General features: G+C 53.2%; 6 protein-coding genes across 6 annotated transcripts; 5 read left to right on the top strand and 1 right to left on the bottom strand.

The window, feature by feature from the left end:
* Nucleotides 1–4: 4 nt before the first annotated feature.
* Nucleotides 5–1,570, top strand: V2A60_001660 (uncharacterized protein; the record flags this gene model as incomplete). The annotated part of the gene is made up of 1 exon (XM_083253018.1): nt 5–1,570. One exon carries the CDS (start codon nt 5–7, stop codon nt 1,568–1,570), a length of 1,566 nt encoding a protein of 521 aa, XP_083109144.1.
* A 587-nt stretch (nt 1,571–2,157) lies between these two features.
* On the top strand, nt 2,158–3,563 carry V2A60_001659 (uncharacterized protein; the record flags this gene model as incomplete). Its single annotated transcript, XM_083253017.1, has 2 exons — nt 2,158–2,715; nt 2,778–3,563. 2 exons carry the CDS (start codon nt 2,158–2,160, stop codon nt 3,561–3,563), a joined length of 1,344 nt encoding a protein of 447 aa, XP_083109143.1.
* A 519-nt stretch (nt 3,564–4,082) lies between these two features.
* On the top strand, nt 4,083–4,838 carry V2A60_001658 (DOPA 4,5-dioxygenase family protein; the record flags this gene model as incomplete). Its single annotated transcript, XM_083253016.1, has 4 exons — nt 4,083–4,251; nt 4,301–4,375; nt 4,449–4,515; nt 4,577–4,838. 4 exons carry the CDS (start codon nt 4,083–4,085, stop codon nt 4,836–4,838), a joined length of 573 nt encoding a protein of 190 aa, XP_083109142.1.
* Nucleotides 4,839–6,483: 1,645 nt separating this feature from the next.
* On the top strand, nt 6,484–6,721 carry V2A60_001657 (uncharacterized protein; the record flags this gene model as incomplete). The annotated part of the gene is made up of 2 exons (XM_083253015.1): nt 6,484–6,547; nt 6,609–6,721. 2 exons carry the CDS (start codon nt 6,484–6,486, stop codon nt 6,719–6,721), a joined length of 177 nt encoding a protein of 58 aa, XP_083109141.1.
* Nucleotides 6,722–11,338: 4,617 nt separating this feature from the next.
* V2A60_001656 (uncharacterized protein) lies at nt 11,339–12,312 on the top strand (the record flags this gene model as incomplete). Its single annotated transcript, XM_083253014.1, has 3 exons — nt 11,339–11,487; nt 11,546–11,650; nt 11,709–12,312. 3 exons carry the CDS (start codon nt 11,339–11,341, stop codon nt 12,310–12,312), a joined length of 858 nt encoding a protein of 285 aa, XP_083109140.1.
* Nucleotides 12,313–13,043: 731 nt separating this feature from the next.
* Nucleotides 13,044–14,886, bottom strand: V2A60_001655 (Zn(II)2Cys6 transcription factor; the record flags this gene model as incomplete). The annotated part of the gene is made up of 5 exons (XM_083253013.1): nt 13,044–13,740; nt 13,814–13,944; nt 14,028–14,353; nt 14,429–14,664; nt 14,747–14,886. 5 exons carry the CDS (start codon nt 14,884–14,886, stop codon nt 13,044–13,046), a joined length of 1,530 nt encoding a protein of 509 aa, XP_083109139.1.
* Nucleotides 14,887–15,351: the final 465 nt, after the last annotated feature.

Raw genomic sequence — 15,351 nt, 5'->3', positions numbered from 1 at the left:
GCAGATGGAAAAGGGAGGCTCGTTGTCGGACCAAAGTCTGCCGGCCCGGGCGCTGCTCGAGCAGCGCTACCCCGAGTATGCGTCGACGGCGATGCTCGACGAGTTACGGGCCAGGGAGTACGGCTTCCTCGACGAGGGCAAGCACGTGTACCTCGACTACACGGGCGCCGGGCTGGCGGCCCACGCGCAGCACGACGCCCACCGCGAGCGGGTGCGGCACGGGACCTTTGGGAACCCGCACTCGAGCAACCCGACGAGCCGGGCCGCCACGGACCTGGTGGACGAGGCCAGGCGGCGAGTCCTGCGCCACTTCTCGGCGTCCCCGGACGAGTACACCGTCATCTTCACGCCCAACGCGACCGGGGCGGCGCGCCTCGTCGGCGAGTCGTACCCGTGGCGCCGTGGCGCGCGCCTGGTGTTGACGGCGGACAACCACAACTCGCTCAACGGCCTGCGCGAGTTTGCCCGGCGCGGCAAGGCGCGCACCGTGTACGTGCCCGTCGGCGACGCGGACGAGCTCCGCACCCGGGAAGCCGACGTCGTGGCCGCGCTGTCCCAGACGCACGTCTGCTCGCCGCGCAGCTGGCTCTCGAAGAGGAGCGCCGACATCGCCGGCAGGAACAGCAGCAGCAGCAGCAGCAGCAGCAGCAGCAGCCGGAAGCGAGGCCTGTTTGCGTACCCGGCGCAGAGTAACTTTACCGGCGTCCGGCACCCGCTGTCGTGGGTGCGCCTCGCGCAGGCGCACGGGTACGACGTGCTCCTGGACGCGGCGGCGTACCTGCCCACGGCGCGGCTCGACCTCTCGGCGCTTCAGCCCGAGTTCGTCATGGTCAGCTGGTACAAGCTGTTTGGCGCGCCGACCGGCGTCGGCTGCCTGGTGGCGCGCAAGGACGCGCTGGCGCGGCTGCGCCGGCCCTGGTTCGCGGGCGGCACGGTGCAGGCCGCCACGGTCGGCCTGCCGTGGCACCTGATGGAGGCGGGCGCGGGCGCGTTCGAGGACGGCACCGTCAACTTCCTGTCCGTCCCCGACGTCACGATCGGGCTCGACTGGCTGGACCGCGTCGGGCTGGACATGGTGGCGACGCGGGTGCGCTGCCTGACGGGGTGGCTGCTCGAGGGGCTGGAGGCTCTGCGGCACAGCGGCGGCGGCGGCGGCGGTGGTAGGATGGTCGTCCGCTACGGGCCGGGCGACGTGCGCGCCCGCGGCGGGACCGTCTGCTTCAACATCGTCGACAGGCACGGCGTCGTGTTCGACGAGCGCCTTGTGGCGGCCGAGTCGGCGGCGGCCGGCATCTCCCTCCGCACGGGCTGCTTCTGCAACCCCGGCGCGGGCGAGGCGGCGCTGGGCATCACGGGCGGCGCGCTGGCGAGGCTGGCGCGGGCGCGCGCCCAGTCGTACCAGGACTTTGTCGACGCTCTGGACGGCGTCCCGGCCGTCGGGGCCATCAGGGTGTCGCTGGGCATCGCCTCGGTGGCGGCCGACGTTGAGTATTTCGTGGCGTTTGTGGAGGAGACGTATCGGGACAGGGCTGCGACGACGGAAAACTTGGCGCCGAGGACGGGATGCTGATTGCTTTTTTGAGGCTGCAGGGGTTCAGAAAATAAGTGGATTCAGTTTTACGTTTTGGTGATATAGATTTGTGCGCCTTGTGGCTCTATTTTTTTTTTTTTTCTCTATTTTGTTCTCTCTCATCTCATATTTTATTGTTAGACCTCAAGACAATGCATTGTTCGGTGTAGAATTTGTTCTTAGCGGTTACTCAGTGTGGCCAAAGTCCCCAGTCAGCAGCTTTATATTAGGCCCATATCCAAGTGCAGTGCCGAAGTCCGGGCCCCTTGCCGCCCATCCACGGTACAGCATTTGGGTCCAATAGAAGTCGAGATATATAAGCAATCGTCTTCAGCTCCCCGCAAGAAAAGGTGCTAGTTCATACCCGTGGTTCATTTGTATCCACCGTGCCGTGGTCTTCATTCCTCCGACGATCAGGCATGCTCCGTCTACAGGATGTGATTGGCTTGGCAGGTAGAGCGGCATTCTCGTCTCCGGGTATGGCACGGCAGACAATCATCTTATAAAGCGAGAGGGCAGTACTTGACCAGAAGGATCGTGAAAATTCTGCGTTGCCCGTGCCTCGCGCTGCGAACATTCTTTGTAACATGCAATTGAAGAACCTCGTCGTCTTGGCCGCCGTTGCCGCGGCGGCGCCCGACTCCTCTGGTGCTCAGCGTCCTGGCTCACCAGAATCGATCAAGAACCTCAAGGACAAGATCAAGAATGTGGTCATCATGGTCATGGAGAACCGTTCTTTTGACAACCTGATGGGTGGCCAGACGCTTGCTGGCCTCGAGAACCCCATCCAGACAGGCCCGTACTGCAACCCGCTCAACATCAGCAACCCCAGCAGCGGCAACGGCTGCACGCAGGCGCTTGACTTTGACTCCATCATCAACGATCCGGACCACTCCATTTCGGGAAACAACCTCGAATTTTACGGCTCCTTCACGCCGGACAATGCCGCCATTAAGGCGGGCACTCTGCAGCCAGACATGAGCGGCTTCCTCACGGAGCAGATCCGTCTCTACGGCAAGAAGGCGGACGAAAAGGTGCTCCAGACGCAGGTGATCAACTACTACACGGAGACGCAAGTCCCCGTCATCACCGCGCTGACGCAGAACTTTGTCGTCTTTAACCACTGGCACTCGGACGTGCCTGGTGTAAGTCACGCTTCTTCCCCCTTTGACTCTCGCTGATGCCGCTCACACACATACCGAAACAGCCGACCAACCCCAACCGCGTGGCCCTGTGCTCCGGGACCTCGGCGGGCAAGGGGAAGAACAACTTCAAGTACAACTCGATGACGCAAAAGTCCATCTTCCAGCAGGTGACGGAGCTGGGCCTGGAGTGGAAGGACTACCTGGTGGACACGTCGATCCAGGACGCGCGGTGGTTCACGTGGACGTACGAGAGCAACAACACGCACCGCGTCGTCTTCATGGACTCGTTCTACGAGGACGCGCGCAAGGGCCAGCTGCCGCACCTCGCGTACATCAACCCGTCGTGCTGCGGCGACGGGACCAACTCGATGCACCCGACGGGGCGCGTCTCGGACGGCGAGCAGCTCATCAAGGACGTGTACGAGGCGCTGCGCGCGGGGCCCCAGTGGAACGAGACGCTCTGGGTCATCACCTTTGACGAGACGGGCGGCTTCCACGACCACGTCGCGCCGCCCCGCGCCGCCCGCCCGGACAACCTCACCCACACCGAGACGACGCCCACCGGCCACGACTACACCTTTGCCTTTGACCGCCTCGGCGGCCGCATGCCCACCTGGCTCGTCTCGCCCTGGGCCGCCCCCGCCGTCGAGCAGCGCGGCGTCAACGCCTGCGGCAAGACCGTCTCGTACCACGCCACCTCGATCCTGCGCACGCTGGGCTACCTCTGGGACTTTGCGCCGTACAACCCGCGCGTCAAGAACGCGCCCTCGTTTGACCATTTGATCGGCAATCAGCTACGTACTGACACGCCAGAGAAGTTTCCTACAGTCTCGCATTTTCGTTCCTAGGCATTGGGCTTTGGTAAGAGTCTGCAGCCTGAAGCTCGTTGTATATACTTTTTACGTCGTAGATATCTTTCCATCATATATATCACGTCTGAATGGCCTCGTTTTGTGTCGTTCTCTCTCTGCTTCTTGGTTCGTCTCAGGTGTTAAACTTGTACGCTTGCGCGCAGCTGTGGCTGTTGAACCCGGCGTTACCTGTTGGTCCGAGAAGCGAACCCCCATGGGACAGACACCAAGTGCAATATCCTCGTTTTTTTTTTTTCAATCCAGAGTCTTGTAGTCTCAATGTCTGTGAATCACCGTTGTCACACGTTTTGCATTGCTTGTTCACCGTTCAACTCATCTCGGTTGCTCGTCCCGGGGACCCCGCACTTTGCACATTATAAGGTGGCGTGCTAAGAAAACTTTCTGTTGCCATTTGATAAGCGGCTCCGACCGGCATTTGGCATCAGGAAAGCACACTTTGCGCCTGCAAAACTTGGGGATTCTTCGACCGAACTCAAGCAAGACACGAATTTTGTCATGACTCAAATCAAGCCTACTTCGCCAACCCCGCAGGAGGACCTTCAGACCGTGGTGCAGAGTCGCACCCGGGAATGGCACTTTCACATCTACTTCCTGCTTCAGTCGCCGACGGAAAAGGCCGCAGCCCTCGCGCTTCGTGACGCTGTGTTGAGACTTCGCCGCGATGGCAAGTACAATCACCATGTTTCTCCAATTACATAATTGACCATCCTCAGGTGCGTTTGTCGCGGTGCCGCTCCTTCGAGTCAATGAGTATCCTATCGGTCCGCACCCTGCCGGATCATACGAGAGTAAGCGCAGAGCTACAGCCGTTTGCCTCTTTTGGCAAATCATTTTTTATGCAAGAGTTAACCGCTCTTGTAGTATGGGTTCCCGACTCGTCATTTTCTGACGTCTTCTTTTATCTGGCAACGAATCGTGGAAATCTGAGGTGAGTTGCCTGCCAGCGCCCTGCACTTTCTCCAGACAAGTCTCTAACCAAAACGCGCCAGTGTCTTGATTCATCCTCTGACGGAGCAGCAGCGTCGTGACCACGAGTCTCGGAATGGATGGCTCGGAAAACCTTGGCCGATTTACCTGGATGGATTACCTCGAGACAGTGACCAAGTTCCGTTGCAATATCCTGAGCTGCGGCTCGGCTGGTCCTCGCCTGCCAAGGACGAGATACCACTGGATGAGAGGCGTAAAAGGGGTGCCGAAATTGAAGCATTACTGGCTCAGGATCCCGAGGCGGCGCCCGCCCCCACAAGCTAGTTCTGATCAATGCGGAGATTGCGGGCGCCGTTCGAGGGCTATCGCAAATCTGCAGAGCAACGTCCAATGTAGGAGTCATTAGGCAAATCAGACCTTACACTTTTCAGATGTCCATCCCTAGGCCAGTGACGGCTCATCTCGTTATGTTGCCTTTGGCGCGTTCTCATGCATGCGTGCCTTGCTTATGAGTAGTCTTTACATACGAAGTAGCTGAAGCAGCGGCGCGCCACTGATATTTTTTTTTTTCATCATTCAAGCATGCCACATGCCTTTTTACCGACGTCAACGTGCCCTTGAACGTGCCTTTCAACCATGAAAAGGGGAAAAGTGTGTAGACTGTAAGAGTACAGCTAAGATCCTTCTTTCGTTGAGCAACCTGACCAGAAACTCCGTTTTATCGCTGGAAGCCCTACTAAGTAGATATCTATACCATCTTGCTTTTTTATTTCCTGTCTCTGATTTTGCTTTTTCTTCTCACTGTGGCCTGTATTCTGCCTAGATGAAAACTTAATAACTGAAACTAGTGGGTTATCGTAATGCCACTAATGCAACGGTTTCTGGATTTGGCAGGCGAAATTCAGTTTCAACTGCTCCTCATTCCCTCAACCCCTCACCGGCGAATGAAGATCCCGGCTCGAGCCGTGGCTAGCGGACAAGTTTTAAAATGGGTGGCACGGATCTCCAGCCAGGATCTAGCCAAAGGTTCCATGCTCACCGTTCGTCTGAACAAGCGCGAAATCCATGGTTATTCCCATGTCCTGTTCAGCAGCGATGAATGGCTGCAGTTGGAAGAGGCGGTAACATTGAAAGACGGGCGACACGAACAGGGGCACGCGAGAGAGTGGAAAGAATAGCGCGTGCTACCTTGACAAGGCTGCGTTCCGTGTCCGTGCCGTCATCCCTGTGGGGTGAGCATGTAGTATAGCGCTGTGCTGCGTACAGATCAACCAATGTCGAGTCCTCCTGGGCAATCCTTCGAATCCATTCAAACTATCGATTGCTATCAGGGCTATGTGGGCCAAAATCTATTGTTGGTACTTTTGTTAGACGGTGGCGCGGAGATGGTGCTGTGATCGGCAGAGTGGTGAAGAGTTGGAAGCTCCCAACGACGGAGGCGTTCTGGGCACGATCAGGCTGCATGGTACCACTGCTGTCAACGCGAAAAACTCGGATGCACATATGATACACGGTGGACTAAAAGGGCCAATTTTTCATCAAATTACCAAAAAAGGTGGAAAAAAGAAGGCCGCGGCGGTATCATAACTTTGGCAAATGGTGGAGTACTGGTACTGCCTGGTCGATATACTGGTGTCTCGCCACGTAGGAATGGAATCTGTCCAGCAGATTAGGCTGGCATATTAGACAGTGGTTCATGTGATGGCTGACAGATGATTGCGGTAGCACTGCCCCCGTTCCAATATTATGCAAGGATTCATTTAGTTACATTGCGATGCATCCCTCCACTCTGTGGCAGCCCATGGATAATATGTTGCTGAAACCCCGCCATGCAGAACGGGCCGCACCTTTCTTTCTTTCTGTTCCTTTAAAATCTTGAACTCATTCTCCCTGTATACCACAGTGATAGTATACATATCCGCGTTCATTTTGTACCTGTTTCCAGCAGCAACATACCAGAATCTCAAACATGCGCATCTCTCACATTCTTCTCGGTCTCGCCTCCACAGCAGCCACCGCATCGGCTCTCGCAGGTATGTCAGGATAACGACTCTCAAGCATCCAATGTACATTTCTATAACGCAGTATCTACAGTCGACTACAACGTACTCACTCGCGGAGCCATGGGTGGCAGCATCAACTCTGTGGGCTACAAACCTGAGACGGATTCCGCAGACGCGGCAAAAGTGCTTGGCAGCAATGAATAGTCATAGAAAATAGACAAGTAGACTGTGATCCGAAAGGGTTACTCTGAGCTACATGTAAACCCCGACAATTTATTTCAGGTTTCTTATCTGCACTTATCTGCGAGTTGATGCAACTGACTTAGACGAACACGTATTTACCAGTATTTTTGGACAGTACCACTTGTCATTGCAGAAGTTCCGATGATGCAGAGTCTGTATGAATAATGATACTCGAAAGATACCCCCTACTTACTTCTTGCCAGCCTGATGGATCTGGCGCCGGGCCCGAATCCCAGCACTTTTGCACCCCAGAATAGCAGGTTTCATTAATAAGCCCCGGCCAAATCGCGGAGACCCCAGTGATACTGGGTAGCACAGGAAGGTCATCTCAAGAGGCCCACCGGTTAGTTTGCCCAGCCGAATGTTTTATGCTTTTAATTTTACAGGTGCTCGTACGCTCTCCTCGTTCTCGAAAAGTTCCTTGCCTTTGACCATTTTGCTTGCATTTGCATTTGCGTCTGCGTCTGCGTCTGCGTCTGCGTCTGCGTCTCCATCGAGTTCTATAAATTCTGGCTCATTCGGTCCATTGCTACCGAAACGTACCCTAATCACAATCTGGGGTACCGTTGCGACTAGGCACTTGCCTGCTCATCCGCCAGAATGGACGACAGTTTTGGGCCGCAGTTACTCGGACACTTCGATTTTACACTTCTCTTCGAAGACACCATATTTCACATTGCCCCCTCTGTCATTCTCATCGTCACTACTATTTACTTTGTGACCAAGATTATCAAGGGCAAAGCGCTGGTGCTTGCCGGCTGGCTCCTCTGGATAAAGCTCGGTGCAGCGCTGGCGCTGACTGCAGTGCAAACGGCAAACGCAGTTTTGTGGTTTCAATCTCCGCTGGACTCTCGACTTTGTCAAGCAGCTTCGATTTTGACAACCATTTCAGCGCTATGTGTCGGAATCATCATCTACGCGAACCACGTCTACTTTGTCCGGCCCCCAGCTTTTCTCGGACTGTACCTCACGATTACGCTAATTCTCGATGCTGTTACCACTCGAACCTACTTTCGCCGTACTGGGCTCCATACCCTTGCGCGACTACATATCTTAATTCCTCTCTTGAAGGCGCTCATCTTGTTTCTAGAGGAGGTGTCCAAACGCCCGCTTGTTATTAGTCGCCAGCTGCGACATGGCCTCGGTAGCGAGTCGTTTGCTGGGTTCTGGAACACATCTCTCTACCTGTGGCTCAATCGGACGATGCTTTCTGGCATGAGAGGAAGAATCACTGTCAATTTCCTGCCTGGAATTGCCCAGGAAATTGATCCGGTGGCCCTTTATCTCGACTTCGAATCCATTTGGGCTGCGGCAGACAAACAGTCAAAATACGCGCTTGCTAGAGCATGCTTTCTTACCACGCCCTGGCCGTATATATATGTTATCCTACCACGGTTGTTTTTTGTCGGCTTCAAATTTGCCCAGCCGTTCCTATTACAGGATGTGGTCAATGCGGTATCGTTGCAAACTCGAGAAAATGACGTTCGAACTGGACTCATTTGCGCCACAGCATTTGTGTATATAGGCATGGCTGTGAGTCAACTTCTACATGCATCACCGAGCCAAACTAAACTCTGAAAGATATCTAGGAGCTGGTTTCTATACATTAAAAACCGAATCGCCACAAGTGTTCGAGCGATACTTATCAGCGCAATCTATCAGAAATCCCTCAAGCTCAGTAAAGATCAAATGGCAAAAGAGGCAGCTGTGACTTTGATCAACACCGACGTCGCAAGTATTATGTTACTGATCGATCTGACTTACGAAAGCTGGGCCAGAGTGCTGGAAGTTGCCCTCGGCATCGTCATTTTGGCTCTATTTGTCCGCACAGCTAGCATCTTTTCTTTGGTTCCCACATGCCGTAAGTAGACACCTCTTTTCTATTGTCCCTGCATGTGAACTCACGCCAGCTGGTAGTGGCGAGCATCTTCTCCATCTACATATCTAAAAAGCTCAAATTGGCTCGAAAACGGTGGAATGACCAAATTCAGTCTCGGGTCGCAAACACTTCCAACATGCTGGCCCAGATAAAGGACATCAAGATGCTTGGCCTGGCCCCAACCTTGGCAACTAGGTTACAAAAGCAGCAAATTACCGAAACCAATCTGGCACTAACAGATCGAAGAGCTGTTGTGTCAACATTCGCTTTTTGTAAGGAAGCTGGTTCGAAGCGAATCCCCGTATTTACTGATTTTATTCTCAGCTGCGTTCGGAGAGTCTGTTACACCCGTTCTTGTTGTCGCTGGAACAATCTATTGGACACGCGCGGGAGTGGCGTTGTCTTCGGCGGAATTTTTCACAATTCTTGCTCTTGTTACAATAATTTCCGCCCCTTTAGCCAATTTCCTTATGGGCCTACCAGCTTGGATGGGAGCATTGGGAGCCATATCACGTATCCAAGCATACTTGACCCAGGAAGAAATGGAGGATACGCGCGATATTTTGCTCCAGGATGAACCAGCGCAGAGAAGTACATCTGCCGTTTCCAACCGCCGTCGTTCAGCTAGGATCCAAAATAGGCAGCAGCCGCTGTCATCCCAAATTGCGGTCAACATGACTTTGGTTTCGGTATCCATGGGAAAGTCAGCTTCGGTGTTGCGAGATGTGACTCTATCTATACCATCTGGTCGCACTACAATGTTCACAGGCCCTGTCGGCTGCGGCAAGTCAGCATTATTGAACGCAATTACCGGACAAGCAAAGCTAAGTACCGGGACTATCTCGACCTGCACAAAAAGAATAGCATACTGCGCACAGCGGCCTTGGATACGGAATACTACTATACGAAGGAACATCATAGGCTACAAGGATTATGATCCAGTATTATATGCGCGGATTATCTTCATTTGCGCTCTGCAAGAAGATTTTGAGCAGCTTCCACTTCGCGATCTAACATTGTGTGGAAGCGGCGGGTGTAAAATGAGCGGGGGACAAAACGCAAGAATCGTGAGGCTCCTAGAGTGCACTCATAATCATGTTGCTTGTGCACTAACAAGGGGCAACTTCAGGCTATAGCGCGCGCGTTGTACTCTGGAGCGGAAATAATTATTCTAGACGATCCATTCAGTGCTCTGGACAGAGAAACGTCCTCCACTGTACGAATTCGGCTCTTCGGAGAGAGTGGCTTCCTCGACGATGGTCGCACTACCTTGATCATGACTACAAGCCTGCGTAAGTGAGCTGGACGTACACTTGTGTCTAGCAAACTGCGCCCGAATGCTAGGGAAAGTTCTAACCAGTTACTAGAGCAACACCTTGTGGACGCCAACTGCGCCTTCAGAGTTCTTGAGAATGGCCGGGTTTGCCCTATATCAGAAGATGACCTTGCAGCACCTAACCTCGGACCTGGGCCTCGCGTCACACCTAGAGTCCTCCCGGAAGAGGCTGTTGAAAAACCCGAAGAGCTCCAGGCTGAGAAGGAAGAGCTGCCATCTGTGCAGCCGGCTGCGGATGAAGATATTTCGGATGATTTGCCAGCAACAAAATTTGGCGATTTCTCTCTTTACTCATATTTTATTAGTCCAGCGGGAATCGCCAACATCGTGTTGTGGGCTGCTTTAGTCGTCATCGCGGCTATCATGGAGAAGATGTGCTGTGAGTTAAACAGTAGTTGGACTCTAGTCTCAGCATACGCCATATTCACAAGTTTTTACACAGTGATCTTCGGCCGAATTTGGTTTGACAAAGACCCCCGAAGTTTATACTATTTCATCGGCTTCGCCCTTTTTGGTCTGATCAATCCGGTAATGAATTACATAACATGTTAGTGAGTATTTTTCCCTAGCACGCAGCTCTCTCATTCAATCTCGGGCTAATCAACCCATACCGCAAGTGGCTTTTTCTATTTGATCAACATTTCTGCCATAGAAACTTTACATTGGCGCTTAGCCGATACTATCGCTAGAGCAACATTTGGCTTCCTCGCCGCTGAGGATGCAGGAAGTATTCTAAACAGATTCAGCAGCGACACAACAACTATCTCGCAACGACTACCCTTGTCAATGTTACCAGCAGCCTGGGGTATGTTTTCATGTGTCTGATTCATCATGTGTCGTGCAGCAGTAGATATTCAACATTCTTTATTTTGTTCTAACTCGGCACGTTGCAGGAGCCTTGTCTGTCATTATTGACATCGGTGTTATTGCCTCCGGAGCCAGTTACGCGGCACCGATCATGCCGGTCCTATTATTCGGCTTATTCGTCCTTCAGCACTATTATTTGAAGACTTCAAGGCAGCTGCGAATCCTTGAGTTGGACACATCGAAGCTCCTGGTGAGGCAAGTTACGGAGACCAGCACCGGTATTGACCATATTCGTACTTTCGGATGGCAGGAAGAACTCATCGCAGAACTCTATGAAATATTGGAGAAAACTCAAAGACCTTTTTATTTTCTCAATGCAGCTCAGCAATGGTTATTTTCGGTTCTCGACCTTTTTAGCGCTGGAGCGGGCATCGTTATGGTTGCTATCGCGTTATACTTCCCTGTTTCGGCGTCAGCGAACTCCATGGGTCTCGCTTTTGTCAGTCTAATCAACTTCAGTCAGACTATTGCTGTTTTTCTTCATTTTTTCGTCAACATGGAAATTTCCCTCGGTGCAGTGGCACGTATTCGCGCTTTCACAACGAGTACACCAATGGAGACGGACGACGCCGACGCCTCGGATTTGCCGCCCTCGTGGCCACGCTATGGCAGAGTTGACTTCAACGGCGTCACGGCTTTCTACACGTAAGCAATGATTCAATTCAACTTTGGTGTTGAGCTACCTAACCAGTACTGTATCAAGATCGAGAGGGGAAAACGGCGAGGAAGTTGAGCACAGAGCTCTCGACCATGTCACGATTGTTGTCGAACCTGGCAGAACTCTGGGTATAATGGGACGCACTGGAAGGTAAAAACCATTTTCCATGACAAAAGATGACAAATTTCGAGCTCTGACCATCATTAAGTGGCAAAACCAGCGTTCTGCTTGCGCTTTTACGGTTGGTGAAATACACAGGTTGCATTAGCATCGACGGTCGAAAGATTGAGAATGTGCCCTTGGATATTCTGCGGACTCGAATCACAACCATCACACAATCCGGAATCTCATTGAAAGGATCAGTCAAATTCAATCTCGCGCCCTTCGACCCGGGCTGCTTCCCTCCGAACTACACATTGACCCAAGAGATGCAGTCCGACGTCCTTCGGCGAGTCGGATTGCTAGATCTTGTCATCGATCGCGGCGGCCTGGATGCAGAGTTCTCTGATATGAGGCTGTCTGAGGGTCAAAAACAACTCTTCCAACTGGCTCGTGCGATATTGCATAAGCGAATCATGAACTCTCCCATCCTTCTAATTGATGAAGGAACTTCGAGTGTGGACGAGGAAACCCAGAGCCAGATGAAAAGATTGATAGACGAGGACTTTGCTTCATGCACCAAATTGATTATTACACATCGGTGGAGTATTCTCAACAAGTCGGATGCTGTACTGCGTCTACAAAGCGGCAAGGGACTGGCGATGAAAGTTGATCAGGCAACTCAGGATTGGAGAACGAGCCCTGAAAGATGATTTCATTATTAACTCCTAAGATCGATTTATTAGTACACTGATTGTTTGTGTGTATTTTCATTCGTTCTTGCTTTATATTCAATGCTACGCCCACCAATTCATGCCCGTTGATAGGTTCGATCAGAGGAAGCTGCCTCGGGATAACGATACAAGGAGTTTCGGTTGATTGACTTTTCTTTGCTTCTTCATACTCTGCAATATCTCTAAATCCTGATACCAAGACCGCCGAGTCGCCCGCAATCGCCGATCTCACCCAGACCAGAGAAGTCGCTTCAGATTCGTGACAAGCAGCAGACTTATATTCATTATCACTCAATTCTGGACAAATTGCTTCAACGTTAACTCTTTTGCTATAGCAAAAAGCTGTTCTGTTCTGAAAATGAGCTTGTCGAGTGTTCGCGGGAATAGAATGTTTTCCGATACAAGTCATGGTGATCGCATTGGGTCACCAGATCAAACTCAATACTATCATCAAAGATAGCAACCAAATATCCAACATCGAGAACCACAGCCGCGAGCATAGTCATGAAGATAATGGCATCATCGAAAACTGTTCAAGTTATTTATAAGCTTCTATGAGCTCTTTGTACGCGTGAGCGAGTGCTTAGCTAGGATGGCTACAACTACGCCAGGCAGCGCTGACGAGCGCAAATTTGCTGCGAGAGGTTGCGTTGCTCTTATTCGTGTACTATGCAAGGGCAAAGCCACTCCTCGGAAACTGAGTTGTAACTTCATGCTATGGTATGTGATGGCTTGTAGAAGCAGTCATCCCAAGCCGATTTTCCCGACGCCCAAAACGCTTCAAGCAGATCAAAGAGTGTCGCCGGACCGCTGTAAACACCAGGCATCTGCTGGATCGCGTCGAGAATCTTGAAGAGTCTTGCTCTGTCATTTGCCGTTCCGTCGTGAAGCGCAACACCGAGCACCGCAATGACCCAAGACAAGCTATCGAGACGGGGGTACGACTTGTGTGCCTCTTCCATGTCCTCCAAAAGGAGATTGCGAAGATCGCAACGCTGCTTTCTACTCATTCGATGGGAGGGGCCGAAAAGGTGGCCCAAGACTGGGGGCAGAGAGAGTAGGCCGTACATTGTCGTGGCAGTCTTGAATATTCGAGCCAGCAGGGATGCCGTCGGTTCGGCAGGGATGTCGTACGACTCTTTCCAGGCACCCGGCGAGAATCCGGCGATTCTCTTCGCAATACCAGTAGCGATAGGCACCAGACCGTGAATCATGGCCGGCGAGGCCGTAGTCACGGCGACACGCAGGCGTGTTATGCGATGGATCTCCAAGAATAGACAGCTCGGGCACGGTAACAAGTTGAAGAAGCCAGCTGTGTAGACTTGTAACACCTGTTTGTCTTTAAATTTATGAAAGCCAAGCAGCTGGCAGCCGGCCGGACTAGTGGTGTTGCTGAGGATGCCGATGCTAGCAAGAAAAAGCAATGTTTCATAATAAGCACGCTGCACCACGAGGTTCTAGTAGACGGCTTCAGACTCACACGGAACCAAACTGCAAGGTGCGCACGGGAGCGCTCCCGGATTCCATAATCGCCGCGACACCGCCATGGGTCTCGATGAGAGCGAGAAAGCCTTGAAGGTGAGCTCGCCAAGGGGATTCCATAACAACCATCTACAGGGGGGGTTTGCTTGCGTCAGCGTGTCTCTCCGCCCGTGACAAGACAAAAGAAAAACAACAAAAGTTCAAGATCTTACCTCGGCGCCCAAAAGACTCGCCAGCGCACGCAACGTGTTCGCCGGCGGGCGGTCGGCCTGGATGAGGCGGTTGAGCTCGGCGACGGCCTCGGCCATGCGGCCGTAAAACTTGCTCCACAGGTGGTTGATGCCGGGCCAGGCACCCTGCCTGACGGGCACGCGATTGTGCGAGCAGAGGGTCGTGATGCGGTGGCAGATGGCCGTCATGAGGAAGTTGTTCCGCGAGGCCATCTTGGACAAGTCATACTGCTCCGGCGACAGCAGCGCCTTCTTCGGAGTGTCGGCGACCCTGCTCTGCGTGAGAAGGGGCAGCATCATGCAAAAGTCTATAAAAAACTGTTAGTTCGAAAAGTTTTTGCTCGCTGGCGCGTGCGCGCCCCCCGCGACGACAGTGCACTGACAATACCGGGCCCCCTCTACGTACTCCCACTCGGGAGGCTCCGACTGGCAGAGCGGCGCTCGGCTGAGCGTGCACGTCGTCTCCGTCTCCGCCTCCGCCTCCGTTACCGGCCCCGACCCCGGCCCCGGCTCCGCGCCCCTCGGGGGCTGCCACTCGAGCGGGTAGCGACACGGACGCCGCGTGGTGATGCAGTGGCGACAGGACGGCTTTCCCTCATCACACTTGCGGTGGTGGGCGCTACTCCCGAAAACGCCAGAGGTCAGTACACGACTTTAAACGGTGAGGGGGGGGGCAATCAATGTGGCTCATGTAGACGAACCGGCATGTCGTGCAGCCAGTGCGAGTTCTGGGGGCCCAGCGTCGCCGGCGCGTCGCTATCGCCGGGTTTCCATCAGTCTTCCTGTCAGAGGAGGATGGCCGACGAGCATCGCTCGCCGCTTTCTCGCGCTGTTCCGCCATGGCCCCAAGATGTGGCAAGCTGTGGGCAATGTGGCAAAGAGGTAGCGTAGGCTATGACGATCTTTATAGTCGCAAAAATAAGTAGGGCGGCGGCGCCCACACTTGTGCGAGCATAGGTTGCAATACCACAATCCCAAATCAAAGACGCTAAAATAGATTGCACGCAGGTCGGTTCTTCTTGATGCCCTTCTTTTGGCCGGTCTGTCTTATCTATTTCGTTTTAGGCCGCTGAGAATGACGATAGCATTTGCCAACTACCCTGCTTCTGCTTTTGACTACTTAGCTTGCATCGTAGCTAATTGATGCCTCGCTACGTGGTGTATGGCTATGTAAGGAAAACGATTCGCAGACAGTGAAAGACCACCGCTGCCATGGAGATGAATTGCGCCCCAGCATGCCCATCTAGCCCTTTGGAAACCTGAATCTGAAGCCTCATTTCTTACCCCTCATAGCTTATTGATGCAT

This window comes from Cordyceps javanica, chromosome 1 (assembly GCF_051103115.1).
Source record: "Cordyceps javanica chromosome 1, complete sequence".
Lineage (NCBI taxonomy): Eukaryota > Fungi > Ascomycota > Sordariomycetes > Hypocreales > Cordycipitaceae > Cordyceps > Cordyceps javanica.
The sequence above is the reverse complement of the archived record's forward strand: the minus strand, read 5'-3'. Positions and strand labels throughout refer to the sequence as shown.